The sequence below is a fragment of the Leptosomus discolor genome, chromosome 4 (genome assembly GCF_034619465.1).
Source record: "Leptosomus discolor isolate bLepDis1 chromosome 4, bLepDis1.hap2, whole genome shotgun sequence".
NCBI lineage: Eukaryota > Metazoa > Chordata > Aves > Leptosomiformes > Leptosomidae > Leptosomus > Leptosomus discolor.
In genome coordinates, this window is record NC_141394.1 from 16,757,916 (window position 1) to 16,774,315 (window position 16,400).

The window sequence follows — 16,400 nt, forward strand, 5'->3', positions numbered from 1 at the left end:
GAAATGGTAAAATCATGAACTGCAAGACTCCAGTATCTGAATGAAATTATTAAATATCCACCAAATAAATATTCACCAGACAAATGATAACCAAACAAGTAAATTTATGGTAAACACTAGAAAGTTTTATGGACTCCAGATTCACCACAACCAATACTTTCAGAAAACCACGAGACATGTGGGTGATAAGTATATTCAACTTCAGTTTAGAATGTATTTTAAGCACAAATCTGTTTCATTTACAATATAGTTGTGAAAAAAATAACGCTATTCTCAAATATCTAAAAATTAAAATGCACAGCAGTATCTGAAATGCCTTTAGTTTTATAATTATTCATTGAATTCTTTAATTTTACTTTATGTGACTGAAATTTATCTGCAATTCTGTACTGAAACTGAAGCGAGAAGCCAGAAACCTTCTGGTCATATTCAAAATGTTAAGGAGAAAAACAGTCAATAAAGAGCATTCTTAAAGACTGAATGCTTTCGAAAAAAATCCTGCTATATACTTTGCATCTTAATGGAAAGTCTTTGGATCCTTGACCTGCTTCCAAACATCTGTGAGTGCAACATGCCCTAATATTCTCCATGTGCGTATCCCTAGAGCTCATGCCACTGTTAAAATCTCCACAGAGAAGTCAAAAACAAAAAAAAAAAAACAAAGAAAAAAAAAGTCAGAGCAGCAGCTGCCACTGAAAATGATCTTTACCAGACATCTCACAATAATTTTCTCAGAGACCTATGGCCACCGTTATATTAACTCACTCTAGAAATGATACATAACATTTGCTAGACTACAGATGCAATGAAAGGGCTACGCATATGATAACTCAGAATATATTCTGCCTCTATTTGGAATTAAATATTTCCCAACAATACTTTATACTCACCAGTTTTTCACCAAACTGTCACTGTTCTAACAAATACTGCGTTTCATCCTTTTCTTATCAAGAAACTGACATAACTAGCTTTTAGTGTGATAATGCTTTCTGTGTAAGTACAAATACCAAAAAAAAGAAAAAAAAAAAGTAATACTGTTTTGTGGCATTCAATCTGAAAAGCAAAGTGGTCTACTACACAGACAGACAGCACTGGATTCTGCACAGCCTGCTGTGTTGGTAATCTATCACTTTTGAAGATGTATTGATACCGTCACTGAAACATGTCACATAATTCTGAAGTCCTGAAGCTGACATCTCTCAAAAACCTGCTATCAAAATAGTGTGGAAAATAACATGACAGGCTATCAAGTATTTTTCGTTGTAAAACTTCCTAAAGATTAATAGGATGTATGCAAATTCATTAAAATAAAACACAGCTATGGATGGTAGGAAAAAGCAGAGTACAGACTATACTTCAGAATCATAAAAAACAAAAGCAGCATTCAAACATACTTGAGCAAATCCTTACAACTTGGCAAAACAACTCAAGATACTGAAAAACTGTCTCTACTATGTAAAGACAGTATTCCTCAGGAATGTGCAAGAAACCACACTGACCCTAATTCTGACTCAAATGTGGTTCCCGATCAGAACCATATATCAGGTAACACGGCACACTCAAGGAACCATTACTATTACCAGGCTCAGGACTGCCAGAGAGAGAAACATTAAAAAAACAAAAATTGTTCACAAGTTCTTTTGTTACTCATCTACATGCTCCTACACTACAGGCACAGCTTCTAGCAGAGAGGAGCACAGAACACAGATTAGTCTCAGTTTCCTCTCAGCAATGCCAAGCCGTCACTGACTTCCAGGAAGATAAAGATATAATCACATGGCAAATACTGAGGAACATAATTTCTATCTAGGCAGATCTCAGAGCATTTCCTAGATGCAAGGTCTGAGCACACTCACAAGAAAGTAAATTGTGTATGCATCATCTGCCCCAAAACGAAAGTGAGGCATGCAACTGCAGAGGAGAACCATGGTACCATCCAGAAAGAAACCTCCCATCTTCTGGACAACTTAGGAAATCAAAACAGCAAGGTGTATTGTGAAGCTCTCAGCCCACAGTCTACATGCAGCCAACCTGGCCAGTATGACACTAAAACGCTAAGCAACCGCAGGCACGTGAACAAAGAACACTCCCTTCTACAGAGCAGAGCAACTAAATGTTTGCAGATGCAATGCTCCACCAGAAAACGCACCGACAAAGAAAAGGTTTGTAAGTCTGCTACTGCACCCAGCCAACAGATTGCACCCCAGATCCATGGAAGTGTTCGAGTTGGACCCACAAAGATCCTGGATCAAATTCGGCCAACTTCCCAACACTGGGGAATACTCCTGCTGCAGTATTAAGCCTTTCATGTTGCTTTTTACTGTAGATGGTTGACAAGCTTATGATGGTTTTCCCATTCACCCAGCCATAATTTATCAGGGCACCTCCATTTTAAACTAACTCATAGTTATCTGTCTTTACCATAACAGCTTTCTTCTTTAACAAGAACTAGCTGCTGTCTGTAGCTCTAGACGACAGAATCAGAGGCTGCACAATGAGAGCTTTCACTGTTAAGTTACTGATATCAACAATTTGGTGGTTAACAAAGCAGTAAGCAACTTTAACTGACTTTCATCTTACTCTTTGCTATATGTACAGCTTTTTAATATTTTTATTGTAACTCACCAAAATTTCTCTTTGTTCTTCCAGATTTTTTAAAAAGTTTGAAAACTCATGAAGTGATGCATCTGTAATACAAACCAGAAAAAAAAGTTTAATCATGTTGCAGGATGGCATGGGAAAATATAACCACTTATAGTCACTTCTTACCTACCTATGTATCTTTCATCATCCGTCTCTGCATCACCAATGAATTCAAATTTAAAGTCTCTCAGAGAATGGGCAAATTTTCTCTGGGCTGCTGAAAGGTCTGCAAGGGAAAAGAGCACAGATTAGGGAATCATTTTAAGAGGCTGGAAGATCCCCCTACACCTAGAATAATCAAATTTTACAAGAAACTCTTAACACAGGTCTGCCTAAGGACAAGACATCCAATATTGTCTAACCCTCTTCTGATCTCATCTGGGAATCTGTTGCAGAGACTTCTTCAGACAAGGCTATATAGTAGAAAGCAAGTGTGATCATGTGTACAGTATTAGACCTATTCTTATGCTTCACTATACCACAGTCTAGGGCACGGGCCATACAAACAGATCCGCAACTACAGAAATTTAAGGCACAACACTCAGTGTAAGTTGTGTCAGTTGTCTTACTCTGCTAACCTAAATTTGCTAGCATATTTGTCAGCACAAATACGCATCTTAGGAGCTTCTATATACTTTACATAGATAGCTCTGCTGGTGAAACATTTATACAGAAACCAAATTTAAAAGAATTGTACTGGACCTAGAAATTCCATGGAGTTAAACTATGCCAAAAGTTAAATGCACAGCATTAAAAGTAATTTTCTATAATAACTGTTTTGTAATATTCCTAAAACATTTTCTTCAACCCAATTTTTACCTGTTAGTGTTTGTCAGTTTGGGGTTGGAGGGCTGCTCTCTTACTCCCTCAGGAAGTAATCAGACTCTTATATTCCACCACAATGTTGTCATTATAAACCTCTACTAAGATTTATAAAGCTGTAAATAAGCAGTGTACACACACCTCTCTGTTGTGCTGACATGTGCAGGTTGGGAATGTCACAAGTTCTGGAAGAATGGAATTGCTCAATAGAAAAAAAGAGAGAGAGATGCACGTCCTGGTACACTTCTACCCAGTAGTAAAGGTTTTACTCACATTTTTGTTGTCACCCAAGGTTAAGGACAATTTGAAATATTTAGTTAATCTATAATCTTTTTCTTATCACATGCAGTTCTGAAGGGCTAAGAACAGCTCTTAACAGACCAGCTAAGCATTTTGTTCTTTAATATTAACTGGAGCTAAAAGACTACAAACTTGGGATTTTTTTGTTGTTCTTGCTTTGTGGTTTTTTTTTTTTTAAAAAAAAACCCAACAACAACCACCAAAAGAACAAAACCACAACTTTATGACAGGTCCTGTATCCAACACATCATATGTTTTATCATGTGTCATAGTCAAGTACAACTCCAACATACAACGCTGCACTGAAAGTTCAGTTCAACCCCTTAAAAGGATAAGTCACAAATACTCTACAAACAGCAAGACACTACCTAAAATGAACAAAAATGCTTTCTATTCCTTGACATTCCACATTACTGTCTTTTCACCCATTTCTCAAGTCCTTTCCTCACCTATTGTGTAACAGCGCCTTCCCCTGTGATGCCAAGCTGCCAGGTACTCACTCCCTTTTGCAACTGCTTCTAAAGCCTATACATGTACCCTTCAACATATGAAGCAGCAGGATGCTGCACAGGGTTGAAGGAAGAAGGATAAGAATGTTGAAGGAAAAAGTAACATAATTCCCATGTGAAAGGAAACATGAGTATCTTAACTCAAATGCCTTGTGGGCTAAAGCCTGTTCATCAAGCAAAAGAAACAAGTTCTGCTGGCTATGAAAGGCTTAAATACAGAAAATAACAAGTTCCTTCAACATCTAATGTTATGCTTATTTTTGAGTCAGGTCACAACACAAGGCTGAAAAGAGTTTATTTATATGAGAATGGGTCCAATAGCACACACTCCCCCAAACTTACCTACTTTTCTTGAATCTGATAATCCCCTACCAAAGCCCTGTCACATGAGAGCTAGCCCCATGCTAGAGGAAGGAATTGTTTATTACATTTTCTCCCACTTGTAGAGGTGAAGTGTTCAAATAATGTTGAGCAAGGTACATGTTAATAGAAGGGATGCAGCACCATATGCGTGTACCACCCCCCGTTCCCCTTCACAGATCCAAAGAGTACTAAAACACTGAAGTAGGCTATGGCTTTGCCCTCCTAGTGGTGCAAAACCACCTCCTGCATGGCTGTATATCCCACCTCTCCACCAAAAGTCACCTCTCTGGTGAGTGACAGCAGACAGAACCTGTGTCCATGCCCCAAACTCCTTCAGTGCAAAGTCCAACACCTTTGGTCAAGTTGAGAAGGGGTTGAATCAAAACAGAGCTTCTCACAGGATCAGAAAGCCACATTCATGCATTTCTCTCCACTGAATCTCCTGAGGGATTGGAAATTACTGACCAAAGGGCTGAGTAGGTGGTTGGAAGCACTAACCTTTTAACACACCAAAGCTAGATTTGCAGAGTTCCTGTATTAAAGCCATGAAGACACACTAAATTTTTCCAGTGTCTTTCCACAAATCATCTCTGAAATGTTTAAGAACCGTTCCAGAAAATTTTGGAAAGCATCAGGGTGTGGGGAGAGGTTGAGAGTTTGGGACACAGAAGAATCACCTGATGGGTCAAGAAAAGTCACAGATAGCTGGCTGTTGAACCAACACCTAGAAGAAAAGACAATGAAATAGAAGATATTTTCTGACTGATTTTAAGAACTTGGCACTTTCAACAAAGATGAGAAGTCACTGGAACAAAATTAAAACCAATCACATGTTGAAAGATGTAACTGGGAAGAAACAAACCTCCCGACTGGGGGAAGAACACCCCAGTCATTTGGTTCAGACTGCTGCAAGCATCAGAGTTGCCAAAATAAAGAGATTTTTAATCCTGCTTAACCAGCAGATGTCAACTACAAGATTCATCCTCCAATGTTTATATATCACCCATCAGTCTTGTTTTATTTTAGCTAAACTTACATTTAAGGTCACATTCTGTTTTCATTCCCTATGTCAAAATAGCACTGGTCTAACATAAATCTAGCACCTTGCTGGGCCGAACCACTGGTGCCCAGCTATTCACAGGAATGGAAGTTTCTTGTCTGTCTCTTGCTAAACTAAAAGAAACAAAACCGAGTATCAAGTAGAGATGGAGGAAAACTTTCTCAAAAGGTCAGAACAAGAATACTGAACTTGTTTTGCAACAGCACAGGAAAAATTATGAGGTGAGGATGGTGACTAGACTCAAAAAGATAACACAGCCCTGTGTTGGATTTTCTTGCCGTCTGACAAACCATGGCCAAAGGGAGACACCTGAGATCGCCTGCAGTCAAACATTTCACTGTGGGACAAACAGCATGAAACTGCTCCAGCCTTTACCCTGATAATTTCCACATATCCTACAGTGCATACACAGATGATCATGTAATTATAACCATTTATAAAACTCTATAACAACAAACTAGAGGCTGATATCATCATATGTGCTATATTCTCTTACTATCGTGTTATGATTTAAAAGCTGAGCATTGTTGCTTAAGTTAGAAATCTCATAAAAGTAACTTGGCTTTCTTCCATCCTATATCAGAAGACCTTTACTACAGCAAAATTATTCAGCTGACACTGACAGATACATCCCAGTATTGTTCCACAACAGTTAAAGCCTGAAAGACCAGTATGTGCTACATAAGAGACTGTAAACATATGGATTCCAGCTACATACATTAGAATAAGACAGTACACGCGCACAGTAAGTCTCAAACAGCACAGCCAGTTACACTGGTCATCCGAACAATGCTGCAGCCTATTGAAAAAACAGTGAGAATTTAGGGGTCCAGAAAGTAATTATTTTATTCCCTTTAATCTCCACATTCTACACAATAACACCAAACAGAAAGACACAGGAAGCAGTAACAGGGTTATTGCCTGTTGAAAGCTGCTGCTATCATTTAAAGGGAGGAAGAGGGCATTCAAGATCAAAGAGAGTTTAAATATCAAGCAAACATTAACATCCTTTCCTTAATAAAATGTAATCCTGGCAAACCCATAAGGCAGAGTCATTTCAAAGTCTCACTTTCTTAAAGTGCTAAAAGAAACCAAGCACCTGCTAAACATTTTGACCAAAAGACTGAAGAGAAAGACAGACACATTTCCTAAGAGAGAAGGGAGGGACATAAGGACACCAGGGCTTTTCATTTTCTCTCTTTGTTAATGTTCATATCAGTATACACCAGAAGAAACAGGAGCAGCCACCAGCTCCCCCACTTTGCTCTGAAATGCTTCAGTAACAAGCGCTCCTGTCAGCTCGTCCTGTGCTGGATGCATTGCCAGTGTCCCACAAATACCTCTATACCATTTGGATTTGGAAGAAAATATTTCTGCTACTTATCTGAGTTGAGCTGAGCAAACACGACACCATCAGCTGCTAGGCAGTGGCCAGCCCTCACTTACAGCACCAGGCTCCAATCACTCCCTTTAAGATCAGTACTAACTTAAGCATTAGCCACCTAAACTAAAACTCATGCACAAAGGAAGACAATATTGCTTTCCTAAGGCTATCCCAGATTTCTTTTGCATGGCAGGAGAATTACCTGCTTGTAACAGTCTTTTGTATTAGTGTTAATACTTTTCCACAGCAAAACACAGATTTCTACATCAAGCTTCGCTTTTACTGTATCATGATGATTCTTTAAGAAGGACTGGAATTACATCGCCATTCCTCATCCCTAACTACAAATCTCATTGACACTAACACATATACTCCAGGAATGACAAATTTCTATTGTCTTTATTTAACATGGGTTAAAATTGCTCTGGTCTCATTCAACAACATTCTCCTCAAAAAGCTAAAAAGGTTAACAAATACTCAGATTTACTACCAAGCTCATCTTTAAGCTATGTTACTACGTTAAGGACTAATATCAGACCTCTCGATCCATTTTCCTCGCAATAGGCCAAGATCAGGCAAGCTACATAGTGTCGTGAAACAGGCAAGGACAAGCTGAGAGTCAGCCTCTCCCCCTCTTCTTCCCAGGCATCAATCTCACTTGCAAGAGCTAACGAAGCAGCTTCAGAGGAACAGAGTACTTAAAATAGTTTGTCCAAGAGCTGCAATATGGACTCATAAGACGTTTTGTACAAAATATGCACCATCTCAACACTTACAAAAGCAACTCCGTGTTTCTCTTGTGTCCCCTTTAGCAAGGTGAACAGTGAATGAATCTAGTATAATCAACAACACTGAGAACATGATCAGGATTTAGTTATTACCTTAGTAAGGTGGATAAACAGGATTTACTTATCAACTTAGCAGATGCAAGCCATGTAGCAGACTCTTAAGAGCAGTCAAGTTCCAACTCCCTAAAACCAAACAAAATTTTTACTACTCGTTTTTACCTGATAACTATATTGAGAGAATCAACAAAACAGAAGAAAATGACAATAAAGCTAAAATACAAAGTTATTCATGCCCCTCCAATACCAGAATGTAAATCAAGTTCAAAGACTAAAAGGTTTCTGGAGTCCCATTTTGACAATGTCACATTACCCAGAGCAACAACTCACGAGTTTCTGAAGGCTTACCAAATTCAGGTACAAGGATTTAAAAAAAAAAAAAAAAAAAAAAAACCTCAGCTCATTACTGATTGTCCAGTAGCTCAACTACACCTTTAAAACAAACAAGGAAAACTGCAATCTCTCACCAGTTCAGTTTAATTCAACTGGCACCACAGCATTCTGCTCCCGCTGGCCCCAAGGCACCTTTCCAGCAGCAGCTCCCAAGCATCCAGCAGTTGACAGCTTCACACCCTCCATACATATATGCTCAGGTGTGAGACTTATCTCCTCCAAGTGTACTGAAGTTACAATTTGTTTTATTATTTACTAAAAATGCTCAGAAATTACGCGTCAGAATGAAGTTACTCTAGACCAGGTTTACACACACACACACGTGCACGCACAAATGGGTTTAAATTTTCAAAATACAACAAAAAAGAAGAACTAGCAAACAGCAGCAGCAATATTTTAGGAAAAGTCTTTCAAATTTTAACACAGAAGGGGTTTTGTGAACAAATTTAAAAAGTAATAATAATCTAAGAAAAAGAGAAAACTGACTATTGAGGCAATGAATATCATTCTTCAGAACAGTGCCTCTATAAGGAACTGACTTAAACGTTTCTTCCACAGTGTTTGACATTCACTATTACCAGTTTTAGTGCATGCTGAGGTCATTAATTATGGCATAATTATATGACATGTAAAAACAGGCTACTTAGCCTAAACAAGCCACATGTAAATGGCATGACAGAGATATTCTAACCTCCTCCCCACTTAAGAGAGAGAACCTCCCATTTTTGCAGGATTTCTACTTCATAGGTTACTTCTGTAATATTTTACGGTTTTCCTTCTTTCAAATGCATAATGCCATAGTGTGAATGCCACTTTTCTCCACATCAATCAAAACAGACAAGAAAGCTTTCAGATTTTAGGAGAGGAGACTCTTATTTTCACAGATATGCAAAATGTTTTAGATGCCATAACCTTCAACCACTGTTTTCTCCCACAGAAATCATGCAGCATAATAACATGCAACACATAGCATCTCATCTACCTTCTCTAGTTCTCCAACTCTTAACAGTGAAGACAGACTTAACTCCTTTCTCCTCTTTCTACCCTTGCAAGTACAAGGGTCAAACTCCACTTTCCCCCACATCAAGAAACAACTAATTAACATGTTAATTACCATATATGAAAGATCACAAAGTAGGATCTTACGCGAGTATGGACAAACTGCCAAATCACGCTGGTTTGTCCCTTGGCTGCACCACACCTTCTGGGGCTCTGGTTATTTGCCTTTTTAGCTGGATCTTTGAAATCAGCAAGCCAGCCCTGCTCCACCCTGCCGAGGGCATTTTCCTTTTTGTATCACAGGCATTAGGCAAAACAGCACATTTAGTATCTCAAGGGAGATTAAGGCTCTCCTAGAGCATCTCCAAGAGCACTTACAAAAAAGTGCACCCCTCAACCAGCTCAGATGCTGACTAAATGCTTCTCGTTGTGCTCTTCAGGAACACAGCCTAAGTTTCAATTCATGAAAGAATAAAAAAACCTGCATCGCTGGCTCTACAACCCTGCCAATAAAATCACTGCTTCACAGGGGAAGAAACATTCCTGCAACCACCCTGTATTCTAAAGACTCTGATGAAGGTCAGGCAACTGTGATGGAAGTTACTGTGAAGTACCACAAAGTTAATATGTTTTCAAAGGAATCATAACCATCTTCCTAATCCTTACAACCTCCATGTCTCTGACAACAAAACAGACCAAAAGAAGTTGTAAATTAGAAAGCAAGGACTAAGTTTTCTGCATTGCAAATTTGTTTTTCTATGAGAGCAACCCACCAGATTCACATGGTTCCCAAAGATAAAATCTATCAGTTCAGGGTTTGCTGCAAGGTTTCCCTGTATCACACTGCATCAAATGGCAGCAAGATGGACACCAATATTAAGTATATAATCTGTTCCCAAAAGAAAACTCTGCATCAATCCAGAAGCAACAGTTTGAATACACAATACCAAATAGTTGTATCAAAGCTTTCACTGGTAAAACTTTCTACAATACCTTCAGCTCTGTAAGTAGCACAGACCTGGGGACTGTCTTCCAAAAGTGACTGAATTAGAAAACATGAGATGAAAACATACCTTTTCAGTGATCAGTATTTTACTATTATTAATGTAAAGACATATTAATTCAGAAGGTGAGATTACATTTCTAGTAGTGAATTTTCTAGCAGAAATGTAAAACTGACTTACAACTTTTTTAAGACAACCCTGAGCACTCAATGGAACATAAATTTCAATTCAAATTCTTGTCAAATACCACAGATGTGAAGGCCTTCCTGCATTTATTCATGGTTTCTTTACTCATATTTAGAACAGAATATTTATTCTGTCAGATGATTAGGTTCCTGTTTCACAAACTATTTCTATCCTAAATGAAGCTATCATTGTCTCAAGGACAATTTGCAAACAAGTGGTCAGTAGCAAGTAAATCAGAAGACCATACTGCTTAAGGATGAAAAATTGTGCTAGATAACTGAAAACATTCTGTTCAACTGGGAAACTCTGTAAAAGAAATAAAGTAGTTAGAGGAAAAAAATGTGTTTATTGCACAGATACTTATCCAACATCAGCATTCTGAATGTTTCAGTTCCAGAGTATTGCCTTCCTTGTCAGACCTATTTCCCAGACAACTATAATATTTAGATAAAGCAGAATATATTGGGTTGAAATATTATTTTGATTACAAAATAAAAGACTAATTCACTGTTGGGCAGAAGCTCTCTTTTGCCATCATATTCTCCAACTCATAAAAGAGTTCTATGGTTGGGGGGCAACCCCACATAATCAAATCTACACTCCGGACAATGAAGCATTAACCCGTCACAGCTCATCTTAAATGAAATATTCTCTGAATTCAGAGCACTTCATGTTTTAAAATCCAAATAACTAACTGGACAGGTCTACCTAATTTCTTTAGTCATCAAAATTCACTCACGACAGTCAGATAAATTATTACATCAACAGAGCAGGAGGACTTGACTCATCACCAGGGCACAGCAACTTCCCCCTTCCAAGAAACAGGACTGATTCTATTATCTGAAGTCTATTGTCTTAGAAAGCAGACATGCGACCAAAACTTGATGTGGTTGAGAAAGCTGGAGGGGAAGCGCATATCAGCCTGGGATGGGAAGGTCACAGCAAATAGGGCAGCTTGCAGGTTTTTCACATGCCACATCTGCTGCCGTTGAGCATGAACATCATCTCTGAGAGTTCACATCCAATAAATAGTTTCAGCAAGATCTTTTTTTCCTCCACAGCAGCAAGCAAGGGAGGAAAAATCAAAACAAAACAAAACCAATCTTTACCCACAGTTTGTAGCTAAATGAATGCTGAACAGGATTTCACACAATAAAGGCCTTTTTTCCAGACAAAGCTCTCTCCCTGCTGAGTTCCAGCCATCTGCAAACGCAAGTGTTCATGCTTTTCACAAGTCAGAAGACAACTCCATAATGGGAAAACACAGGGAGAGCTGGTAGCTGCCTCCCTAATGAATAACTAGAGCAAGTATTTTTATCATCTTTAAAAGCACATGCTGTTCAAATGATGGTTTCAAATGTTTTATGAAGCTGTATATCAAGTCTGCAGAAGTGTCAACATGAAACATGAAAACCTTTGCAAAAAAAAAAAAAGCATCATTCACAATGTTTTCTCTGTTCAAAATAGCAGATATCTCAAAATATTGTCACTTGTATGGAGTTACTGCCTGTCTGAACATTTGCATATGTAGACAAAACCCCACAAGGAGATCAAACTTGAAAGATACTGTGATTTCTCCACAATAAAACATGTCCAAACATGCACTCAGCACACTCGCACACATATAATTAGTGTTATATGAAATGGCTACCAAATATTTTGTCATCAGCAAGACCATAAAAGGCTCAGAAAATAAAGTTACATTTTCACCAGTTCCTCTGCTCATGAGTCATAAAACTTAAGCAAAATTCTTCCAGCAGGCTGAGAAAGACCTTAGACACCACAGCTTTATCTTCCCAAGTGCAACAGGATTCAAGTGGGGGAGGAAAACACAATGAGAAATCAGACAAATGAATAGCTGAGATCTATAATTCAAGAAGTAATGGCCAAGTGCCCAACCTCTGGGCTATTTATTTACTTATATATTAAAAGGTGAGAGTATGAGTGCATTTTGGAAAATACTTGGCAATTTAGTGCATTTCTACACCAAAAAAACCCAACCCTTAAAATCCAAATTCGACATGCAGAGGGTAGGAATTCTGGCAAGATTTGCACTAAACTCCTTTTATTGAGGTATAGACTTTTTGTCCACAGTAGGCAAGCCAAGGTGAATCTTCAGCATCAAGAAAGATGGGATGACCACAAGAGGCCCACGAAGAGGAAAGAGTTCAAGAATAATTTTGCCATAGCTAGACACAGAAGTGAAATGAATCCAAGTTTTGACAGAGAAAACAGCTGGCAGCAACTGTGGTGCAGAGGACAGCCTGTACTTACATCATATATAGTTTCCAGAAAAAGCACAGGACAGCATAGCAGTGGGTAGCTAACCTAGATGCCCAAATTGAAAAAAGGTTTTATTACGCACCTTTCCGAAACTATCAAATGGGGATTTTATGTGTAAAGCAAAACAACAGTTGTGTGTCAACAGGAAATTTTTCTGGCAGCTCTCACATGAGCTGTATCTGGCTAAACCATATTAAAAACTGGAGCTTCTAATGAGGTCAGACCAAAACCATATACATACACCACAGAATATTTCAACACCCATACACTGAATACAGGATTCTCTTAAATAAATAAAAATAGCAGAAAGCACTGAAATACATAAAATATGAAAGTGAAAGATAAGCCTCCCACTCCCCTTTCACTGCTCTCAACTGTTGCTCTTTTAAAGTTGTTGCTAGGTGTCCTAGGTTACGGTGTAAAATGTGCCAAAAGGAAAAAAAAAAGTATTCTATTACCATCTTCAGGAGCTGTTGAGACCAGGTGGGGCGGTGCTCCCTGCCTCCCCCCTCTGGACTATCTTCTGTCAATGGGCACAACAATGCCTTATCGCCTGACCCATCGATAACTCGCTCCTGGGCTATCTCCTGTTAATGGCCCATCAAGGAACTGCCTCACGACTCCCCATCCCATTGTGAGATGCTCCGCCCGGGGGGAAGGAGCCAAGCAGTCCATGCCAAATAAAAACTGAGATTTCGAACACCCTAGCAGCCTTCTTCCACTGGATTCCCAGAGGAGTTTTCCCCCTACTGGAGTTCCAGAGGACAAGAGCTACCTACCTACCACTGGACCTCCGGAGGAAGACCAGACTCTTTTACCTGATCGCTGCTTCAACAGAACTACACCCATCGCTTCAGGAGGACTGCAGCCAGCATCTTATCGGACTGCTACTGCCACCCTAACAGGGTGTCAGGTTGTATTCCTGACTCTGTCAGTGTAAATCAGTGGGTTGTTTGTTTTTCCCTGCCTTGTGTTTTATATTTATTTTTATATATATATATATATATATATATATATTTATATATATATATATATTTATATATATATATATTTATATATATATATATTATATTTTTATATATATATATATATATATATATATATATATTAGTAAAGAACTGTTATTCCTATTCTCCATATCTTTGCCTGAAGGCCCCTTAATTTCTAAATTATAATAATTTGGAGGGAAGGGGGTTGCACTTTCCCTTTCAAGGGAGGCTCCTGCCTTCCTCCGCAGACACCTGTCTTTCAAACCAAGACACTAGGGGAAGCCCTGATGCTCCAGCACCATTTCACCTGCCAGCTTCTCTGATTATTGCAATTTATTTGCCTGGGCAGAAGAATAACGTTATTGCTTCTGCCATCAATAACTGCTAAGAGAGCTTCCCAGGAAATTTGTATTTAAATATTCAACCATGTAGTATGGTTTACGCCAGAAGAGACACTTTACTCATCTCCAGTCTGGATAGTTGTGCAATATTTGAACTCTATGTGCAAAGAAATTCCAAAATTCTTCTGTCAGTTTCAGATTAGAAATCTTACAAAAGGACAATGAAACAATTGTATGCTATTACTACGTATGTGAAAAAGACACATAGTCAAACTTACTAACTTTGATTAGGAAAAAGCCTTTGACCTTAAAGCCTTAAAGTTACTGGCACACAAGCACGCGAAAGCCTCGTTGCTCTGGAATTTCAGTACATTTCTTCAAAATCAATTTCCAACCTGGATATCAGCAGCAACTGGTTCCCAAACCAATGATCACTAAATGATAAAAAATAAAATAAAAAAAAACAACCACCCCATTGAGCAAAAGCAATTTAGGACAGTCAAGGGCAATCTCATGAGAAGCACAAGGCATCAAAGACACACGTTGCAATCCTACACAGTTATACCAACATAACTCACAAGCAGGAAACAAAGCTTACTCTTCTAATGCAACTTTCACATTTCGTTCTGTTTTCAAACAAAAGACTTACAGTACATGACACAGCAAGAATCTTTTTTAGGTTACTTACATCCTTTATGCTTTGACACAAGAGTTAGCTTTAATTTACTATCTCAGTTTTAGAGAAAAGTCAAGCTAGTTTTGTTTCTAAATGAGCATAACGTGTATACTTTGAAAGTGCTAGCTTACGTAACTTTTTTGGCTTTTCCATAACTTAACTGTTTCAGCTGCATTACTAGACACTTTGCATTTCTGACAGAAGGTATTCACTTGAGAGAGAAGATAACGCACTTTCTTGCATAAGTCAAGCACTACCACAGAAGTATTCACAACCTCCCTTAGAAACTGCTATGTATTTCCTGCACTGGAAGTGACTATCCTCACTGCTTTGATGATATGAGAAACACTTTCTATAACAAAGTAGGAGTATAGAAGTTCAGTACTTGGTTCAGTAGTGTCTGAGTTTCACTGATGGAAGCTGAGGGGAAAAAAAAAAGATTGAGCCAGCATTTCCAAAGAGAAAGTTATTTTATAAAATGGCATTATTAAGTTTTGGAGAGTTTGTTTATAAAACAGGAAGTATTGATTTTTTGCTTTGCTTCTCTCTCCCTGGGCCCACCAACAACAGTTCATATTCAAGTATTGTCCCTGCTTAACATCAGCCAAAGGATCCACAGTTCTGCCTTGCTAGTAAAGACGTACTCAGCAGACTCAGAGCTTTAACTGCATGTGTCAGAGCAAGTGAGAAGTGGACAAAAGGAGAGCAGAAGACTAAAGTTGACCCATAACTGACCTCAAATTTTGTCAAATCAAAAGTCTAAGCATGGCTTTTCTTCTCTAAAACAAAACAAAATGAAAAAAAAAAAAAAATCTCCCAGCCTAACAGCTCAAACGAGAAGCTGTTTGGACAGTGACAATCTCTGTTACAGAATCATAGAATCCTTTAAGTTGGAAAAGACCCTTAAGATCACTGAGGCCAACCGTTAACTTAACACTGACAAGGCCACCACTAAACCACGTCCCAAAGTGCCATATCTACACGTTCTTTGAACACCTCCAGGGATGGTAACTCCACCACCTCCCTGGGCAGCCTGTTCCAGTGCTTGGTCACTCTTGCAGTAAAAACACTTTTCCTAATATCAAATCTAAACCTCCCCTGGTGCAACTTGAGGCCATTTCCTCTTGTCCTATCACTCTTTACTTGCAAGAAGAGACCAACACCTTACTACAACATCCTCTCAGGTAGTTGTAGAGAGTGATAAGGTCTCCCCTCAGCCTCCTCTTCTCCAGACTAAACAACCCCAGTTCCCTCAGCTGCTCCTTGCAAGACCTGTTCTCCAGACCCTTCACCACCTTTGTTGCCCTTCTCTGGACACGCTCCAGCACCTCAATGTCTTTCTTGCAGTGAGGGCCCCAAAACTGCACACAGCACTCGAGGTGCGGCCTCACCAAAGCCAAGTACAGGGGCACGATCATCTCCCTGCTCCTGCTGGCCACAGTATTGTTGACATAGGCCAGGATGGTGTTGGCCTTCTTGGCCACCTGGGCACACTGTTATACATACAATACTCACAGAAGGATCCCAGATTTCAAGGATGTTGCCTGAAATTACTACAATACAAATAAGGAATGATAAATTATGCAACAATCTGAAGGAAATG

At 38.9% G+C, this 16,400-nt stretch overlaps 1 protein-coding gene across 2 annotated transcripts in view; it reads right to left on the reverse strand.

Moving 5' to 3' along the window:
• Positions 1 to 16,400, reverse strand: part of ARHGAP10 (Rho GTPase activating protein 10) — a 154,544-nt gene that overhangs the window by 107,735 nt on the left and 30,409 nt on the right. For both annotated transcript variants that reach the window (XM_086464762.1, XM_086464761.1), the window contains exons 2-3: positions 2,774 to 2,869; positions 2,626 to 2,687 (exon numbers count right to left, since the gene is read on the reverse strand). In XM_086464762.1, coding sequence (XP_086320888.1) covers positions 2,626 to 2,687; positions 2,774 to 2,869 — 158 coding nt within the window. The remainder of the gene's footprint in view (positions 1 to 2,625; positions 2,688 to 2,773; positions 2,870 to 16,400) is intronic.